This window comes from Sipha flava, unplaced genomic scaffold (assembly GCF_003268045.1).
Source record: "Sipha flava isolate LNK unplaced genomic scaffold, YSA_version1 131_pilon_pilon, whole genome shotgun sequence".
NCBI classification, from domain to species: Eukaryota; Metazoa; Arthropoda; class Insecta; order Hemiptera; family Aphididae; genus Sipha; species Sipha flava.
The window spans coordinates 254,081-275,876 of record NW_020271757.1 but is presented as its reverse complement, the minus strand read 5'-3'; the positions used below and the strand labels follow the sequence as shown (position 1 = coordinate 275,876).

The following is a 21,796-nucleotide window of genomic DNA, read 5'->3' as shown; positions in this document are numbered from 1 at the left end:
ACTACTACTACTACTACTACTACTACTACTACTACTACTACTACTACGATTAGTATACGCTATAACGGTAGCAGCTGTACGACGGCAGACGTGGTTCGAGCTGAATGCGGGATGTTTTAATGTCTTGTTGGTTTTTTTTTATAATTCCGTCGTAATAGAGGAAGTGTTTGGAAAAAAAAAAACAAAAGAACAAGGTGTATTTGATCGAGATGGAAAGTTTCTGTCATGGTGGTTACATTGAAATATTACTTATTCTATAGGGTTTTAAATTCAATTGTTCAGTAAACCTCTTGACTGGATACAAAACCTTCCCGAATAAACTTAACCCATTTTTAGAGTTCATACACCTCTCTTGACAGTTTAAAAGAGTTTTTGTATACAATTTGTCAAGACTACAATAACCCACTGTAATCATTAGGATAGATGTAACTAAGTTTTACTTAGTTACTAGGATTTTTAGATACGAGGGTGATTTGACTTAATCTAAATTTTTAAAAATATTGAAGTTTAATTATAATTCAGAATTTTTTCAGTTTTTTACTCTAATATTTAAAACTGTTTTGTCACTTATTTTTTTAAGGTTATTAATTTATGAATAAACCATTTTATATAACTCTATGGTAGAGTCTACAAACGATACTATATCCAGTGATTTGTAATTTTTTTGTCATATCTGCAGGAAATGATTTAATATGTTAGAGTTTTTAAAATCCTTAGAATTTTTAATTTTTATCAATTATCCTCTATTTATGATAATAGTTGAATTTTATCATTTAATAAATCGACGATCTGTATCGAAGTCACCACGTGTTCTACCAGGTGTATGAGAGAGAGAAAAATTATAGCAGTGTACCTTCAATAGTGCTGCAGCCACTGAGGGAACAAATCCAAACATTGCAGCTGCCCTCCTCTGGACAGCTGTAATAATGCGCCTGACTTTTTTTTTTTTTAATTTTACACATACTCACATATATACATGGATAAATACACACACACGTGTGTGTATTTACACATTATATATATATATATATGTATTTTTCTATTCTTTCATTTCTATTAAATTCGTCATTTTTTAATATTATATAATACATTTTTCTAGACCAACATCGATATTGCGTCATTAAATGACGATTTAATAATGAGCGATTCGCATCAGCGAACAAAAAATAATAATTCCTTAATTAATTGGGATATCAATTATTTTAAATGATTTTTAAGTTTTTTTGAAAAATAATTGTTGTGAGAACTAAAGTATGCTTTGTTTTTTTGATAAAGCGACATGTGCCTTAATATTAGTACATATAGATATCTATGAGGTGCCGGTGTGTAGTAAATGCGTGACAAAAAAAAAATCTTGTATATCGGGCAAAGAAAAGAGAAAAACGTCTTTTGAACACAATGGATCTACATCTGTCTCGAGGGAGGAAATCAGTGTTAAATACCCGTGGCACGCGACCGTTGCCTTTCGAACGCAAAAACCATTTCTTGTATTGTATTTGCTAAAAATGCGCTTAACGACTTCGAATACAATAGGCATAGGGCGTTCTTTGGTAATAAATAAAATATAACTCACGTGTTTAGAACAGACGTGCCTTCAAACAGGAAGCTTTCGACAATAGCGCAAATGTCGTTAAATACGTAACAGCAATAATCATAATATTAAAGATGGTTATCATTTAAATGAATTGACCACTGTGTGATAGTACGAATTAGAAAGTTGAAGCACACATTGTACATACACACACAACATCCGCATGTTATATACTATTGATGTTATAACTTATTTCTAGGTTAAATCTATCATTTCAAATATTCATTAAAGTTAAAATATTTAAAATATTTTAACTTTTGTGAATATACTCGTATTACTAATGTACTTTTATTTGAAAATTATAAATAATAAAATCAATTACAATATAAATTAAATTATTAAAAAGAAACTTAAATACTTTTTAACACATCGCCTACATGCTTTACATATTACATGTAAGTATATTTGATATAATTAATAATAATATAATATAATAATATATTATATAAATGTATTATTTTATTTTATAAATCAATTAACATTTTTTCACTGTTAAAAATGTGGTAATTCATAATATAGAGTACGCAATATAAGTTTATTAAATTATTCGAAATTTAGACGTATTAAACTGCATTTTAATGCTGTATGTTTTGAGTAACAGTTGTTCAATTCCAACGTTTGCCTTATTTATTTAATTTAATTTTTTAATGATTTTATATTATTTTCCAAACCGTATTTTTTCCCTTTGGTCTATTTTGTTTTCAATAAATTTACAATTTTGAGATGTACACAACACTAAGGTAACTTTAAAATTGCGCCTTTTTAGGGCCTCTTAAAAGCCAAGCCCATGGTACACTTTACCATTAGGTATGTTTATATTAATATTAATACTTGCAGAGTGACATAGAATATTTTATTTAAATCGATTAAAGGCAACGACCTTATAACATTGTGACTGTCTAAGACTGTATTATAATCATTTATTATTTATATTATGTGATATTTGTGTTGCATAGGAAGTAATTACATGCTTCTAGTTCTTACATTCCGTTTCCGCGAACTCTTTAATGTCGTCTCTCTTGGAACGCTTTACCAGCACTTAATTACGTCATCTAGCAGGTCATTGCGTGGTGTATGGCCTGGATTTATATTTCGATTGTTACTTCCTTTTTTTATTGATCGTAAAAGCATGTTCTGACTGATATTTTATTGTTACAATTATTAGGTCGACGGCAACCGCGTAATGAGAAAACTATAAAAAATAAAAAAAAAACATATACCCTTTTACGACGATATTATTAGGGTCGTACTATTGAGAGAGTAAAAACTGTTTTGATAAAATTATTATGATCGTTTTATTAGAACTAAATATGACAGAGAGGCGTTAATATTATCACGCACTATTTCAGCACCTTGTTATAGGTACGCCATTAAAGCATACGTCTTATTTAATCCCTCATAAGGGTAGCTTATTATTATATTGTTTATAGCTTGATGGTTGTTAGTTCTTGTCATAATGTGATAGTCGGATTAACAGATCACACTTTGTTTCTACCTGTATTTAACCCTTTCGGTCCTGATTTTTTTTTTTTTTAGGAAAAAATCCATAATTTTTTTCCTTGGTTAAATAGCCATAAATAACTTACTCACGCAATTTCAGAAAAAAAAAATTATTTTTTACCAAATTATATGCAAATTTTCATCACATACTTCTACAAGTAAGTCGGGTTGTATAGGAGTCAAAAAAAAAAAATTACCTACTTCTACAAGTAGGTTAGTAAAAAAACAAAACAAAATAATAACAAAACCTTTTAATACGAGTATAACAAGATAAAATAGTAAAACAAAATAATAACAAAACCTTTTAATACGAGTATATAAAAAACAAAATAAACAACATTAACTTTTTTTTAATCAAATAATAATTTTTTTTAACAAACTATAAATATATCAAAATAAATAATCACAATATTCCTTGATGACTTTTCACTTTTTTATTAAAATATAATATAATGTTGATAGAAATATATGTATAGTACCTACAACATTATTCATGGTGAAAATTGTACTCCGTTGTTGCCCGACATACTCGTAGCAGTAGGTGATAAGACTGATAGAATTTGGCGGTAAAATTGTTGAGTTATTGATTATAACATATTGGTTATGGTTGTTACTTATATGTAAACATGTTAACTATTGATTTAAAAACTCCCAGATTTTTAAAATCATATGTTAGATAGTTTTGGCGGGAAATGCAATTATGATGATAATGACCTTATCATCACTATATTTATTTTTTATTTTTTCAAGAAAATAGTTAAAATATTACAATTATACTGAAATATCGATGAATATTATTATTTTTTATGAATGTCCATATATTAAGAATTATTATTTTATAACATTTGGTTTGCTGCGATGAAAACTTTATTTAAAACAATTTATCGAAAGTTGCCTACCTATACGAGTAGGTCAGGACCGAAAGGGTTAAACGATTCAAAAAAAATGTAACACTGACTATAAAAATAATACCTATTTATTTGTTTAGATAATGTATTGAATTATAATTTAAGGTCAAATTTTATTGAGTATTAAATCCATTTATTAAAAGTTAATATTTCAAAAATTCTATATTGGAAATTCCCCCCACCCCCATTAACTTCAAAATTAAAAATTACCATATAATTATGGAAATTTAACTCGTATAATCGATACTTCAGTATCGCATGTATACAATTTCAAATAGAAAAATGTATGGGTTGACATTTATAAATATATTTATACCTTAAAAATTATTTTATAACTTTTTAGTTTAGGATATTTAGATATAAAAATCTTTGATAATTTTCTACATGATACTTTATCCAATATAAATTTTCAAATAGTTACAGTAGATTAGAAGTAACACATTTCCGATTTTCTAAAAATATATAGGTACATTAAGTAAAAAAACCAACATATTTCTTACACTTTTCGTGTGCTCGTAAAGTAAACATAAGTAATAAATCAAAATGTATTATTTATCAACAGATAAAATATATAGTTAAAAATATTTAAATTTTTTGATATAATCAATAACTAATGTGTGAATTTTCTAAGTTTAAATATTTTTTATCACTTGCACCATCATTGTTATATTATGCTCATTCTAAGACGCTATTAGAATTAACTTGTTTTTATATATTTTAAGTATTTCAAATAATTTAAGTGAATCTATAAAAATATATACATTATGTGTATCCACTAGATACGATTGAGTGGCATTTGCATTTTTTGTAATTTATTTATTATTGTGCGTGTATAATATCAAAATATTTGGTCAAAACTTTCAATTATCTTAACAAATATTTAAATAATTATACTACGATATACTCGTATATATTTAACATTGCATTAATTTTAAACATGATCTCTGTGGTGACGTAAACAACGCACCGCGAATCGTCCAAGTTATTTACAATATTGTCAGTGGAAAAGAGGAAATCCCATGTTCTAGAATATGCGATGATTATCTCGTTAAGGTAATTTCTAGAATTTTCTAGACCATCGGTTCTTAACCTTTGTGTAGTGGCGACCCAAGATATTTACCAAATTTTTCCTGCGACCTTTTTATAAATAATATTCAATGGCAGAATAAAAAATAACTATTTGGTACTCTTAATTGAATAACATTTTTTACTCTTATTACTTGTATTCATAACAAGTCATGATATTAATTACATTATATTTAAAAATAAACATTTCTTTTAATAATATTGTATTGTTTTTTAAATAATTTTTAATTTAATGACTTCCTTGGTCTTGATGTTGCTTTACCAATGAATCAATTTAGAGTTAGTAAGTGAAATACGCATCGTTCGACATTAAGCTTGTTTCTTGATTTGGTTTTGATTTTAGTTAATATCTTTATTACAACATGTAAACATATTAGTTTATGGCCTTTGCATACTCAAATTTAACTCATATAATAACGAAAAAACATCTGATAGATACGCAACTTTTGTCAACCAAATTATATCTTGAAAATGGATGGAAAACAGTGAATTTTTTTTCTCATAAAAATACTTCTATTTCAGTTCTTAATTCAAAAAATCTCGTTGAAATTTTTCTCCGTGATAACCAACGTACATGAGGTTTCATTTATTATTTATAAGACTTAAAAATAAAAATATTATACTAACATTTTAAATTTTTATCCGACCCATTTAAAATTATTGGCGACCCGAAATTGGGTCGCGACCCTATGGTTAAGAACCGCTATTCTAGACAATCGACGCCGATATATATATACCGGCTGGTCAGACGCTCATTCAATCAGTCCGTGAGTACAATCCGCGACACACCGTGAATTACACTTCGCGATATATTTGGCAATTCCTCCACAATTGTAACGCGTATCGATATTTGTACATACATATTTATATAATATAGTGTGTATTTTAATTAAATTAAATTGTGAGTGATTTTTATTACTTAAATCCCTTAATCTCAAAATAATATTTTTATTTATAGGGTTAATTATAATAATAAGGTAAAAGTTTATGTGATATAATTATTAATAAATTGCATTATAATTAACAAATATTTACTAATTTCATACAAAAAAATATTAAATCTAGTTTTATTTAATAATGGCTAATATATATTAATCCGTGCATAACTGTTGATACATACAGAATTTTTCATTAAATTTTAAATACCTATCTACCCCTATTGTTGATTTTAAATTGGTTATTTTTTGAACCGTCATTTATATAATATAATAAATAATTCATGGCATCGTTAATTTATGTAAAATGAATTTTATTCCGTGATGATCACCTCGTTTCAAAATCGTCTGCATCTATTATTAATTCTAGATGATATAATTTGTATTTTAGAAGAAAAAATATATATGTTGCTTGTTTTATTTTTTAACGTATCAGCTGCCCCGAAAGCTTTCAAAACTGTTAGCGGTTACATACCCGGAAGGGTTGATGTACTATTTTCTTTTGCTGGTAAATAATAGGTCTATAAAAACCCTCGACATTATCATTTTCACGATGTCCTGCTGTTCTCAGGGCAAATAAACTATGCGTATATAGTTTGGATGTATTACAATATCAAAAAAAAAAGTCTCGTAGCGTTTTTTAATTGTAACGAATGGCCAATAACGGTCTTTGGGTCTTCCCTGTAATTCGTCATAACCACGACACAAGAGCAGCGTTTTGTCCTCCCGGATTAGCATATTTCTTCGTCCTCTGCACCTGACCCCTCCCCGCGTGTATTGTCCTGCTACGAGAACCCCTCGTCACCCTCGGCTGCAGAAGAGCTGCCCCGAAGACAACAAAAACTTCTTCTCCTCTATATCCCACCACACCACATGCAAATTAAGTCCGTTACCCTCTTGATAGTGGCATCAACAGTAGCGCTATACGAGCGATGACGGCGGCACCCGCCGCAAAAATCCGTTTAAAGGACGGTAAAGGTCGCCCTTCGGGCCAATCGTTTGTCAAATCTATCTTGACACGCACTGTTTGCGTCCAAATATGACTCTGGCAAACGAGTTAAGCCGGTCCATTTGCGGGACACGCTACTGCACTAATGTGTACAACACCGACGTCTGTGATGATACATGCAGATTATACGTGTGATTGATTGTTGTTGATTGTTTACGGCCGTTGATCGTTCTAGTGCCTTTGGATTCCCATGGACAGAAGAATTATAGAAGAAAATAAAATAAAGGTCGAATACATTGATCTGTAAAACGGTTAAGCCCGGTTGGCGGCGGTGACACGCAACGGTTAAGAAAAATCCACAGCGACTTCAAAATAAATACGTTAAATATCCATAACTCACCACCCCCATCGTTAACGTCTATATGTCGTACTTTATGTTAATTGGTGGTTTTGCTCAGACAATACGAACAATCGGAATAACGAGACACTTCGTGTACGGATTCAATTCTCATCGGTATACGCATAATATATACAACTTCACTCTATATATATATATATATATATATATACATTTATAAAAATACATTTGTACACATGTCTTTCGAGGGATGTTATTTGAACGTACGCTTATTAGTATGGACCCTGATGACTGGAAGACAAAGATGTACAAACGTCGTAAAAAAGAAATCGTTAAAAATTTCGCACAACAATTGCTATGTGTGTGTATGGGTGTGCGTAAAGAAGAGAACTGCGTTGTATGTACGAATTGTACGTGTGCGGTGGCGGTAGTGAAGGCGGTGACGATGGGTTGGGAATTGGAAAAAATAACCGTTGTAACAATAAAAAAAGAAATAATATAATAACAATAATATATAATTATTAACATGAAAGCCGAAGGGGTCTGAGTATCCAGACGGTAGTTGTGTAGTGTTATGCAAAATTCCACCCCCTCGGCGGCGGAGACACGTCGGCGACGGCGGCAACTGCCTGAGAAAAAAAATCTCAGACTGTATGGTTTATTATATGTGTGTATGTGTAATATATTCTACATGACCCTTTCATTGTCATAATCATTTATTGACCGTAGGTCAGCTTGGAAAAAAAATGTATATAATAAATATAGAGTAATAGAAGACGCGAACGCCGCCGTGAAGAGGGTGTCGGTCACGGGAGAGAAGAAAAAGTAAACCGGTCCGCGGGTGCTGAGGGATGACGGCATCGGGTTTTTCGCCGCCGTGGACCCTTCTCTCATCTCCCGGGCGCCGCCGCCGTTGACGCGCAGACGGAAAAGACACCCCTCCCTCCATTCCGTGGCTCATAACCATCGCGTCGAGGCGACTAGACGTCTGGGACGACGGGATTCGCATCGCGGCACGGCGGCTGTACGACCACCACCATCACCACCACCACCGGCGTCGCCGCCGCCGCTACCACGGCCTCTATTCCGCATTACCCAAAAGCATACAACCGGCACCGTCGACGGCGACGCGTCAGACCCAACGGCGGCAGCTGCGTGGCTCACCTATTGTTATTTGTGTTGGCGCGCGATCGCTAGATGTTCCTTTTCCCATCACCTGGCCACGCGTGCATGTGCGTTGTGTACGTACATCCCTTGCGCGATATTTACCCGACCGTAGAAAAACGCCACCGGTATTCCGCGCCATTCTCTCAGCGGAGGACGTTGCAGCGCCGGTGTCCCCCGAGGTGATGTACGGGTGTAACTAAAGTCTCGTCGATTTGGCAGCCTATGGGCGTACGGCCATTTCCGTGATTATTTTGAAACAAGTTCGAAAAGTTTTGTTTTCAGACGAATACCCCCGAAAAAAAAATATAGTTCTCTATTTTTATTTTATTATTATATGTCCGCTTATTATTAAAAATGTGTACATAAAGGTGTATAGTTTCTTTAATGATAATTATTTTAATTTTATTTTTTACGACTAACCAACCACGTGTCGTTCCGTACAACAGTTGTATGTTTCATCTACCGCCTCAGGCTCAATTTCGTGCTAACTCCGATGTTTTGTTATTGGTTATAACGTTTTAAAAAATAATTTACTATTATTGATGTATAAATATGATATTTAATATCCTGTTTTGAGATTATATGAAAATTAATAATTATAACGTATTAATGTTATTTAATATTATATTCTACGTTGGAATAGCCAATTTATATCGAGCTTTCGTCTTCTAGTTCGTAATTAGATATTTCTTAAACATTAATTTTATGATTTATATTTTTACCAAAATAAAAAATTTGAATTTAATCTAAATAGTATTTTACCTTATTATTATATCCGGTAACGATTTACGTGTACTTTACTGGTTTACTGGTTATTTAATTTCTTTGATATGATCTCGATCAGAAGTTGTTATTAATGGAAATACATGTTAATTCTAGAGTTCACGGAAATAACTAAACCTATAAATGCTATAAATAATTCAACTTTAATAAAATAATTCATGATATCAATTATAATTGTATACATACGTCTAATCATTATTACCAATAATGTTAATTTTGGTATTTATTCACAAGAAATGAAAAAAAAATGATAAGAAAGTTAAAATTGGTTTAATGAATATATACGTAACACCATAATATCATGTCATTATTTTTATTATTCATTGCATTTCATAATTTAAAAATAATTTTATTTTTAATGTTTGTTAGATGTTAAAATATTTAAACCGATATTTGTAAATCATCATTATTGTCGGCATCGACGTCTTTTATGTATTTTAGTAAAATACTTTAATGGAATTTCTTCATTAATAAAATTAATGTTACTCGATGATTATTTAATACATAAATATATATTATTGAATTCAGTGCCAAATAAACATGGTATTAAATCATAATATCATTTATGCTTTTGTAATTTTGTAATAAAATAACTATATTTCTGAAATTATTTTTTTTCAATTAATTTCTGTTCAAATAATAAGAACAAATCAATAAAATAGTTACCTCAAAAATATTATGTGCCAATAAATAACATTCAACGAGTCACAAAAATTAGAATAATATTTTCATATTTTGTAATACAATATATAATGTAATTATATTATATTCATTAATAATTTTTCACACGTTCATCGTGTCCAGGAATATTTCTTGAACGCTCCTGTTTTTTTTTTTATTCAGTACAATTGACGTGGTCGTTTTGTTAATTCGCATTGTTCTAAAATCACTTGGTCGGAAATTTTATTGAGCTCTCAGAATTATTGCAAATAACCGTTTGACTCTTGTTTTTCGTTTCATAAATAATACAAGCAATAATATAAGACTTCGATCTCAAGAGAGAGTGTGAGGCTAATAAACGAATTTTCGCTGCGAATCCGTTGGTCTGTGAAAAATTGTATTAATCGTTTTTGACCGTGAACAAACAACTCTATTATCGAATACGACGACGGTAACGACAACGACCGTGAACTCGTCGTATTGGTTTCACAACCCCTTTTTTTATTATTTATTCTAATGACTGCGAGACGACGAGGCCACTCCAGACGCGCAAAAATTCGTCATTATTGGCGTACTCGAGACCCCGTCGTCACCACGGGAGCGACCATGTCGAAAATAATAAAATAACAATAAATGCTAATGCCCGCGAATCACATGCGTATATTATATTAATATTATGTTGTACTGCTGCTGTTTACGAGAACGTCTTGCGGTTTTCACCAATAACGGGGCAATAACCGAAATTTAGTTTCATCGACTGCACCCGGGGCGTTGATTTTTTTACTGAGGGGGATACATTTCTACAGTTTATCGGTACGTATTTTTACTGATCAAAAACCGTTGTATTATTTACGCACATAATACGATGCTACAACACTGTATTCGTGTGAAGTACTGTGTTCAAAAATAATATTTCAATGCCTACTGTCCAATATCAATATATAGTGCTGCTTACTCTTTTCATGAGTAACGAGTCAAGGATTTAAATCAAAAATGAAATCCCAGCTGATTTGGTGTTATAAGTAATAAATAATAATAATAATGTATCTATTATATTTTAGTATTTTTATAACACGCCATTCTTTCCATAAATGCTTAGAAATAGTAAACTTAAGCTAACTGTAAGAAATGGAAAAAGCTCAAATTGTAATTGAAAATTAATGTAAATTAAAAAATAATATTTCAGTATAATCATGATGACGATTAAAAGCTTTAATAAATGTTCCTAGCATACTTATATTTTTTTATTACATTTTATTTTCTAGGTATTTCTTAGTTGTTAGAACTGTCCAAATCCTTCAATCTAAATATGTGGATTTACATAAGTATATCGAAAAAAAAGGATTGAAAGTTGTCTTTGATAATATTATTGTAATTGTACGTTTTATTTCACCATATATTTTTTTTTTATTTATAAATAAACAGTGGTGGCTCGTGAGGTTCACATTAGGTGGCGCACAAATAATTTTTATGATACCTAACCTAACCCCTTTCAATCAAGCCGTCCAGTCTTATAATCAACCATCTATATTACTTATTGTATAAATTATTACAGTTTACAGATTGTATATATTTATTAAATAAAAAAAAAATAATAAAAAAGATACCTATACAAGCAGATAATAAATTAATAATTTTATTGTAATTATGTTCATATAACATATTAACTAAAAAATTTAAGCCCTATAAGCTCTTCCTCATGGTAAGATTAAAATAAATTAGATTGTGTGCTCCGTTAACTATTTAATCGCTAATAAACATACTTCTCAACACGAAATCCTGCAAATAATTTTTTTTTAATAAATATTTTTGTTAATTTCAGACTAAGTGCATAATAACCAATTGTAATTTACTACAGAATCTAATAATTTTGTATATAATTTTTTTGGGTAATTCACGTGCTCTTGTGCACCAAAGCACGAACCGCCATTGAAAATAAAGGTGTATGAAGCATAATGTTCTGCGATTTATTTGATTTAACTTCTTTCCTCTCTAATCATCTAAATACATTCGATTATTATTTTACAATGGGCTGGGACCCTAAGAATTAAGGAGGATCCCCATTTGAATATTTATTCGTTTCCGTATTCATTGTGTTAATGTATTTGGAAACCTAATTATTTATACCTACTGTCAGGGGTAAGGCAAGCCCAGGAGTAAGAAAGACCATTTTTTATACTCTTTTTTTTGTAGGTATGTTTTTTTCCCCATATTCGATTCCCATGGAGAAAAAATACTAGTTAAACAATGTACTGGTAATTTTACTTTCACATAGGACCTCTGGAAGCGCTTTTGTGAAAGCAAAAAAATACGTGATTTTTATTTCTAATTAGAAGATGTGATTTTTTTATATGTTTTTTTAGTTCAAAGGGTAATATTTGGAATTTCCGTTATCGCGACTGTTTTCCCTCTCTCTGTGCATTATGTTTACACAATGTCGAAACTAGTTTTAACCATACGTTAATTCTCGTTCTATTCAGAAAAAACCAGAGAGTTCGTTATGGTTTTATTTTTTTTCTATTTAAATTTCATATAATTTTATACTAGTTATTTATACCTAAATTATGTTGTCTATCTAAAAAATATCGTTAAAAACTTAATGGACAGTTGTCTTTGAGGAATATCTAACGAACCGAAAATTAAAAAAAAAACTTTACCAACTGTAAACGACATTTGGTGAATTCGTTAGGAATTCGTAAAGACAAAATTTTGTTGAATATCATTAGTCTTGTATGTTTCTTTAGTGGTGTTGTCTTTTTATATAATTAACCCCAGTGTAGTGCTTATGAACCATGAAGGAACATGCTCGTGCACCTAGAAATAAACAATTATCCAATGGAAAACAATTGGCACCATATGTCGCTCTAGATGTTTTTAGTTTTCCGCCTTGAACTTCGAGACCGAGCTGTTATGATCAAATAAGAGACAACATTTCCAAAGAAAAGTGCATGCTCTGAAGCTAGTATCTGTTAATAATTATGTTAATATACACACCATTATACATTTCTTCAATATTACTTTATAGTAATAACTATTTATATTTTCGTATTAAAATACTGTATGTATTTGTATTTTTAAATAATATATAATACGAGTACTATTATAGTGTTTTATCGATGCATTGTTTTGTGTTCTCTCCGAACCGATTTAATCTATTTTGTAAGATATGATAATTGTTATTTTAAGTGCCATAAAAAGACTATTTTGTTTCCTAACACTTGAAAATTAATATTATACATTTAATTTAAATATTGATAAAATAGTGTTGTACATTTTTCAAACTAAAATTAAATTTATATTTACTTTTTCGCACAATCTATTGGTGTTCAGATTGCTTGAAATTAGAATGTATTAATAACTTGATATTATTTTCTATAAATTGTAATTTTTTATGCCAAGATGACGCATTTTTCAATCACCATTGAACTAAAGAATTAATAATTTTTTTTATTTGTTGTAGCCCGACCACTTATTGCATCGATGCCGTTTTTTTATACCATTCGATTTAGATATTATTATGATATTATTTATTGAGGCCAAATTAACAGTGTACAGTTAATGTCAACGACTGCATTTTTTTCTAAAGTATATTATTTTATTTTTATTTAATAAGATGTCTGAAAATTGCATACTTATCGTGAAGGCCGGCTGGTTTGTTAGTGATGTGTTATGGGATAACAGTTGTGCCGTTAACCCGGTCGTCAGTCAATTCCCCGCTCACATTTAGTAAAAGGATGTAAGCATATATTGTACAGCGTGATGGTAATTATAGTTTTACGAAATATAGATACATACATACTTGCACACGCACATTAAATAGCGATGACGAAGAGGGTAGAAAAAACAATACATAAATCGATGTCTACTGATAACGTGTTAACGAATAGCATATATGTGCATACTCATACGTTGTGCAGCTGACGGACGGAGCAATTGTTTTTGTTGCAGGTCGACAGGTTGGTCGGATAAAACCCATCGTTCATAAATTAATTTGTATTTAAATTTATAGTAAAATGGTTGTAAAGACTATCGTATTTTTAAACCCACGAAAAAAGTTCTCGATGTATAAATCGATAATATATAATAAGCATTGTTTTTTGGTATTGATAAGTCTTAGCCTGTAAAATATCTCACATGTAAGAAATCAGTTATTGATAAAAACAATTCTATGTTCATCTAAATAGATTGGACATTTTTTTTTTTTTTTTTATAACGCAAACATAGTAACGGTCGTAGATAAAATTTTAAAGTTTAGTATCTAAACTATTAAATTCCTAACATTGAATTCTATTGTGTAAATAGTATAAAATTATTAGTTTATTTTCAACGACTTTATTTCTAATCAAAGACCTTTTTGAATTGTAACGGTCCTTTAGAGTTAATCTCCCGTGCGAGTTTTCAATGTTTTTTTTTTTTTTTGTTCCATCTAGTTATTCTTTTAGATTACGGTAATGCGATAAACGGACCGAATGATCGAATTTATCGGCAATAATGATTCGTACCCATATGAAAGTCGGTTACACCCCATGCTCTGTTTTTCACTGGTGTAAATTTCTTTAAGCTCTTTCGTCGAATACCTGTCTTTCTGAGTGTGTGTTTTTTTATATAACACAACGCATGCCGCGTCTACAATAATAGTTTTCTGCGGGTGTAATAATAAAAATAATAAAACTGAATCAATCGCCCAATCAGAAATAACCGATTTTTATTACTTATCCTTGCGTTTATTATAGAGTTTAGTGTGCGTGTCGTTATTCTGATGAAAACGTTTTTTCCTTTCTGCACTTTTTTACGACCAGATTTGTTCGAGACCGCATTTATTCGTGAATGATATTAATGATATATATACAGATGTCTCGTTAAATATCCGCGCGATATTATTGGCCGTTTTAATAAATTTACGGTCATTATATATGTGACACGAAATTTAATTCCGTTATTTAGTTTCATACATTCAATAGTAATATAAAAAATGTATACATATAGATTAAATACATTATTAATAATAATCGCACTGTTCGCACTAATGGGATGCTATTCTTTATAAAAATATGTTAAATACCATAACATGAAGTAATATTATAATATTTCTGTGATTGCATTTGTATATAATGTTTCTAATTTTCTTTTAAAATTTTAATTTAAATGTTTTGGAAAAAATGTATATATGCATAGGTTAACATGTTAATTTTATTTTTTATAATAACGCAGCTTAGTATTTATAGAAATTTAAAATAAATATTATATTATATATAATATTAATATAAAGTAAATATTAATAATAAATATTTAATAAACAAATACTTAATATAGTATGTTCAAAAAATATCTAAACGTATTTGGTGTTTATGATAAAAAACTATTAAGCTTAATCAGACGAAATGTGTGTCTATAACGCTTAAATATTGATGGATTACGTAATGTGTATATAATATATTATACTGTATAGTAACCATTCTTCGACGGTCTATTAAGTTGAATTATGATGTTTCTCGATTTGTCAAAGAGGATTTTTTAAACGAATTCTATCGCCAGATTAATCCTTTCCGCTGGGGGATGACCCTAAATGAACTTTGAGTTACAACAAAATTCAGTTATATTTCTTAAGGTATTAGTCGTGTGCACATACGTAGCGCAATCGATCAGTATAATACGTATAATGTAAATGTATTGATTCTTTACGCCCATTGTAGCTCGCAAGACTATAGGTTACGCAAAGATTCTGGCTCGTGGCACCGCGAACCCTTATTCTTTGTGCGCACAATGCATTAAGATTTTTGTTCTTTTCACGGAAAAAAACATCTGCCATTTTTTTTGTCCGTGTATTTTTATAAAAAGAAATCACAAATTTTATTTATTTTTGTTATTTGTCTCCAATCTCCCCCAAAACGGTCCGTGACCAGGTGGTGTTGCTAGTCACACTAGACCGATACAGTTATTATTACGCCGTATATATTCTCTGTTTCGTGTATCTATACATACGTATACATGTACACTGGCCGCTTTACTTCCTGGTTCCGGGTAAAAACAAGGATAAGGATCTAGGGGAGAGGGGACACCACCGGTTGATGAAAATCCGTTGGAAGCTTGTACTCGCGTAACATAACTTTAGCATATGGTCTCTACGGGTGGGCCACCTTTACTATATGTTTTTATCTCGAATATAAAATCTGTCGGACCGACAATACCAATTCGTATATAATATGTTTTCAGGAGAAAATAAATATTACATTTATACCTTATCATATAATAAAAGGTACCAACTTACTGTATCAAATAAAAGGGATTCCTTATATAATTATGCTTTGTTGTGGTATTCTGGCTGTGTGGGAAAATATGATGTTCAAAAGGGACATGACTGGACACAAAAACAGGGTGATGACGATAGTGGGTTGGAATACAAACGTGTCGACAGGTACGGATGAGCCAAATTGGATTTATTCACATGTTAAATGTATTATGTGAAGTTTTGAGATGTGTACTGTTTTATAGTAATTGATGCCATAACTTTTGACAATTTTTATAGACTCCGTAAATTTTGTTCATTAAAATCTATACTTTTAACATAAGTTTAATATATTATAGGTATTCTTATGTTTGAACTGTCGACGAAGATATTCGAAAATAAACGTTCTTTGTAGAAATAAAATACAAATAACTCCACCTAGAAAAAAAACACAAATCACAAATCTTGTTAATTTTTATCGGTTTTTGTATATTTTAGTTCTTATACTCAGCTCCATTTTTTAACGAAACAATAAACGAAATTCATAACTATGTTTAATAATTAAATTGTGTATGGTAATCGATAGCGTGGAAATATTGTTTTGTCGACAAGTAAATATTTAAAACGGTATAATTATACAATAATTACAAAAAATCTAGCAAGGCGAGGTTGAAATTCCTCCTCGAAACCTGTGAACCCGTCGTTTCACGTCCTTCCGATTCATGAAATTGCTCTGCACTTTAATCACAAGGTGTATAATATAATATTATAGTGATCGATAGTGCGCAAGTTCTATTGAAACGAAAAGCCCACGGCAACAATTTCTTCTGCGTTTCGTAAATATATTCATGCGACCTACATATAGGTTTATCGTAAAATGTCGTCGTTTTCTATATGATGATGGCCGCCGCGATACATATGTAATAACATTACTGGCGTACATACAATACGAAAAACGCACCTTTTCAAGCCTTACGGGGTTTGTGTTCCGAGCATGATATTTGAATACGTACTCTCACGTCTCAAATATATAAACATATATATATATATATATATATATAGTTACAAGTTGAGCGATCGTGCAAATTTCAACGCGATCGCTCGTGTATTGAAGTACTACTGTTATTATTATCATTATTTACTTTCGTCGATGGATATTATACGCATTGGGGTCCCTCGTAATTTTATTTCCCGACGGCTGGTCCTTGTCAAGATTTTGACATTTCGTACACACGTGTGTGCATATTATGACATAACAATACGTCGTGTATGCGGCAGGGTGGTGCGGTATGTTTGCGAATATTTTTATACGTTATATAATGCAAACCCTATTACATTATGTCGTCGTCGGTCGGCGGCCGCGAGAGTGAATGACCCGTCGGCCATTGCAGTGAAAAGAATGACTTTTAATAACTTTTCATGAAAAGAATCGACAGCGTTGACTCGGATATAGGTTTTCTGTTAGTATTATTGTGTTACTATTATCGTTTGCTGTCGGCTGCGTGAATGCTTGCGAAAGGAAAAATCGAGGTATAAAATAAAATCTATGTATACACATATATTATTGTATTATCTCTTCAAGGCGGGACCCTGCCCGCCTTTTGACCTCCCTATAACGTATCCCCGTGATCACCCTGGCCTCACCGGTCGACCGTAACAGCGACGGCGGCGGTGACAGGTAACGTAAACGCAATACGCGCGCACGTACGCACGCAGCACACATGGCAGTCCATTGATCCGCTGTGGTGGACTAGTACACCTGTCCCCCGCGCAACTGTCGACCGGCCGCTGGCGTCGTCATCTTGTCGAGGCGGCTTAGGCCAATGACCACTTATGTGACCTTGCGTGTCCCTCTTAGGGAGAGAGATTCGACGTAACCAAAGACTCCACACTCGGAGATCGAACCCTGTGGTACACGCAAGGAAACGGATCAGCAGACCTTTTACTCCCTTCGAGTTTCCCCGCCTACGCGTTTATTATAAACTTAATGCCGGACATGTATGGGTATACTTACATTGTACGTGTGCACAAGTTCTCTACAGTTCGGGGTGCATGATGACAGGGGCTGTTCCACACTATTTCCGTAAGATATAGCACACAAACTAATAGTACCTATATAAATACAACCATACATGCTAACATTGAGTAATTGAGTAATATTTCTGTAGTATAGTATTTGATACGTTTTACTTATACCTGTGTTCATCGGTAAACACCGGGTAAATGCACGCCTTTTTCGTTCTACCGTACATTTGTAAAAAAGTTTGCATTTGATATATTTTTAACGGTATATTTATTCTTAAAATAAAGACCTTGGAAATAAGCTTTTAACTATCTTTTCCTTAAAAGTTATTTCTCATGCAGTGTAAATGACCCTTGTATTCTCTCGGAGTAAATGGAAAAGGACGTTTTGATGGATGTGCGTGTTAAGACCTTAAGTGTTAGACCGGAGATAGTATTTCCTTTTACGCTTAATTGAATTATACTTCTCTGCAATTAACCAAGTCAAACATCCGTGTTCTCTTCGTCTCCGAGCAGTGTCTCTTTATGATCCCTTGAAATTTCGGTTGTGATTCTTTTACTGGGTATAATAACACTCGTCTTGCTACTTAATTCTTTTTTTTTTCAATTATTAAATTGATAATAGTCTGTTAAATGGTTAAAATCTATCGATCGAAACATCACTGCTCCCGTCGTCTGTTTGGATATGGTTATTCTTGTTGCATGTATACGGTTCTGTCTGGAGTGCTACGACTCTAACGATCGACGGATTCCCTCTAAAAACCGTTTTGTCTTGTTATTAAGAGGGTGGTCTTCGAGGCTTCTCCGGTAGTATTTAGTTTACACGTTTTATTATATTGTAATCATGACGTATTTTCAGTTTTGTCGCTAGACGACGAAGAAGATAAGGCGTTGCGTCGTCGTTGTGACGGACGTGCCATCGCGACATCTGTAAATGGGGCCCTATTTCATAACGTGCACTAGTACCCTAGTACCTACCCGTTCACAATAATCTGAATACCCATTATACTTTATTCTCACTCCATTGATATTTATATGTCTGAGAACCGATGTATGAAAAAAAAAACAATATTCTAACCCCATATATTCCGCCGGGGGAAGCGCTGTATATTATACACACTCTAATGGAATTCGATTTTCAAACTAATTCTTCGATACACCCAACCTACCCCAGATTTTTTCTTTTCTTTGAAACAAGATTCCGTATAGTGGTGTAGAGTTATGAAATATTATGTTTATATTTTTTAACGGTATCGGTTTTTACATATATTAAATATACGGTACATGCTGTACGTATACAAGATTCAGATTCATCTTTCCACGAGCATTATTTTTCACGTATTGTATGCATAATGAGTTGGTATGCTTGTACCCCCATTAAAAAATGCATGAAAACCTAAAAATATTTTTAAAAAATGAAAAAATACCTTAGTTCAAATTAAGTGAATTAATTTTAAGTAATAACCAATTGAAGTCTGAAGTAAAACGGACTCGGATTTTACCGTTGAAAAAACCATTTACAAAAATATTAGGATCGCATCAATATCCGGGTTGCTGTAGTTTGACACAATGTAAACGTCGTCATATACTCATATCTGTGCGCGGCCACGCGGCTAATACTACGATAATGCACAATTAATATCTCTCATTATCTGCGTTACGTTACCGAACTCGTCGCGTTGCGTGCACACACACACGGCTTACCTACCCACTGCACAACCTACAGTGTGTGACGACGTTTTATTGGCGTTGAAAAAAAAAAAATTAAAAAAAAAAAACGTATTTCTAAAGTCGACCACGCGTATAAAAATAATACGTACGGACGTGTGTTTTATGCGTTCGGATTTAAAGCGCGCCCTTCCCTCTCCTCCACGGCATTGCGCGGTGCAGGTGTTTAGACTACTACTCTGTTACTATGTGCCGTTATTACACGGTGTGTATCTAACATATAATTACAACTTGTAAGTCTATATGAATTAATACACGAGTATATATTTCACCACCTACATATTACACTGTTATATCTTTACGCCTAATCGTGTATGTATTATAATATTATATTAAACACTTGTATACTTATTAATCGCTCTCGTTTGTCTTTCTCTTGTCCGCAGAACCCGAATTCATTGTAAAAAAACCGTCCGTAATGGCCGCTTCGTGCATGCTGTCCGCTATCCGCGGTATCGACCCGGCCGCGGCCACTGAGGTGGCCGTTCAGCTGTGCGGTCTGCTGGCGTGCTCGACGGCCGAGGTGGACGAACTCGTGTCGCTCATCGACGCATTGGTGGCCAGCACGACAAGCGCCGCGACGCCGGAGAAGTCGGAGAACAACAATCCCGCGGCCGAGCCGCCGGTCAAGAAACCGTACCAGGTGCAGGACTGCAGCGTGCACGGTGGCTTATGAGAATAGTAATACTGTGTTCAGTTTATTTCAGTTTTTATACTTCATTGCTCTATAGTTTGCAAGTACGACGAAAGCCGAAACCGAAGTCGTATGGTTTTTATTTGTTTTTTTTTTTTTTTGTATTTTATTATTTTCCCCGTAGGCATTTGAACAAAACTTCTCTCGTCAACGTGTACGTATATTATAATATTTTATACAGGAAAATTCCACGCAAAAATATTTCTGTTTTTCTTTTGCGTCTTTTTTTTTTTTACCCCGACCATCGAGAAGGAAACTTCAGTGTTAGCTAAACTCTAGTTCATTGAGAGCGTATATTATATTAGACTCGTCTTTTCCCCCTTCTTTCGTGTAATAATTCAGAATATAAACATCGAAATATATTTCGATTTTTTTCTACCTCATATTCCGCAGGTGTGTATTATATTTTAATTTTTGTTTTTATTTATTAATATCAATATTATTATTATTATTATAATTATATTTCGACTCCAAAAATGATAGAAAGCTACTATTGATTTTTTTTATTTTCAATTATTATCTTTATTTTCTCGTTTTCACTTATATCCATATTATTATGATCAGTATAATTTTTATTTTGGTTTTACTTACTATATGCTTACTGTGTCTACAAAGTATTGTTAGCTACCACAAAGGTACACGAAATTTTGTATTTTCTTCCCTCCGATCAGTTATATTCTTAGTGATTACTCTGTTAATAATATCATTATTAAGTTTAGGTTATGATGTAATGTTAAAGGAAAAATGTGATAAATAGTTTTAGTTATCTTTATAGGAGCATAGAATAAGCAATTATTATTTTTATTAATAATAATATTGTGTCTTTAGTATTTTAAGGTTTAAATTCTTATTGTTAATTTTATTTTATTATTAATTATTATTATTATTTTTTGTGTATGATCTCCTCTTTATATTATGATTCAGAATACGTTATGTGTTTCATAAAAAAAAAAAAAAAATAAGCAGTTGTATATTATATTTTTTAATATTTTCACTCATCAATCTACTCTCCAGTGATAGATAATAAATTGTTCTTGGCCTCAACTATAAGGATTAATTCAGTAACATATAGATTAATGTTGTTATAATAATTTGAATGTAGCAAAATTTTTATAGATCTCTTGAACGTGGGCTATTGATAATTAATTAATTAATTAATTTTTGATATAGGTACATATAGAAATTAGTT

General features: G+C 31.8%; 1 protein-coding gene across 1 annotated transcript in view; it reads left to right on the top strand.

Moving 5' to 3' along the window:
• LOC112694631 (G1/S-specific cyclin-D2-like) overlaps positions 1-20,999 on the top strand; it is a 37,524-nt gene extending 16,525 nt beyond the window's left edge. Inside the window, exon 4 of the mRNA XM_025570162.1 lies at positions 20,300-20,999. Within this exon, the coding sequence (XP_025425947.1) occupies positions 20,300-20,589 (290 nt within the window). The 3' untranslated portion in view covers positions 20,590-20,999. The remainder of the gene's footprint in view (positions 1-20,299) is intronic.
• The last annotated feature ends 797 nt before the right edge of the window (positions 21,000-21,796 follow it).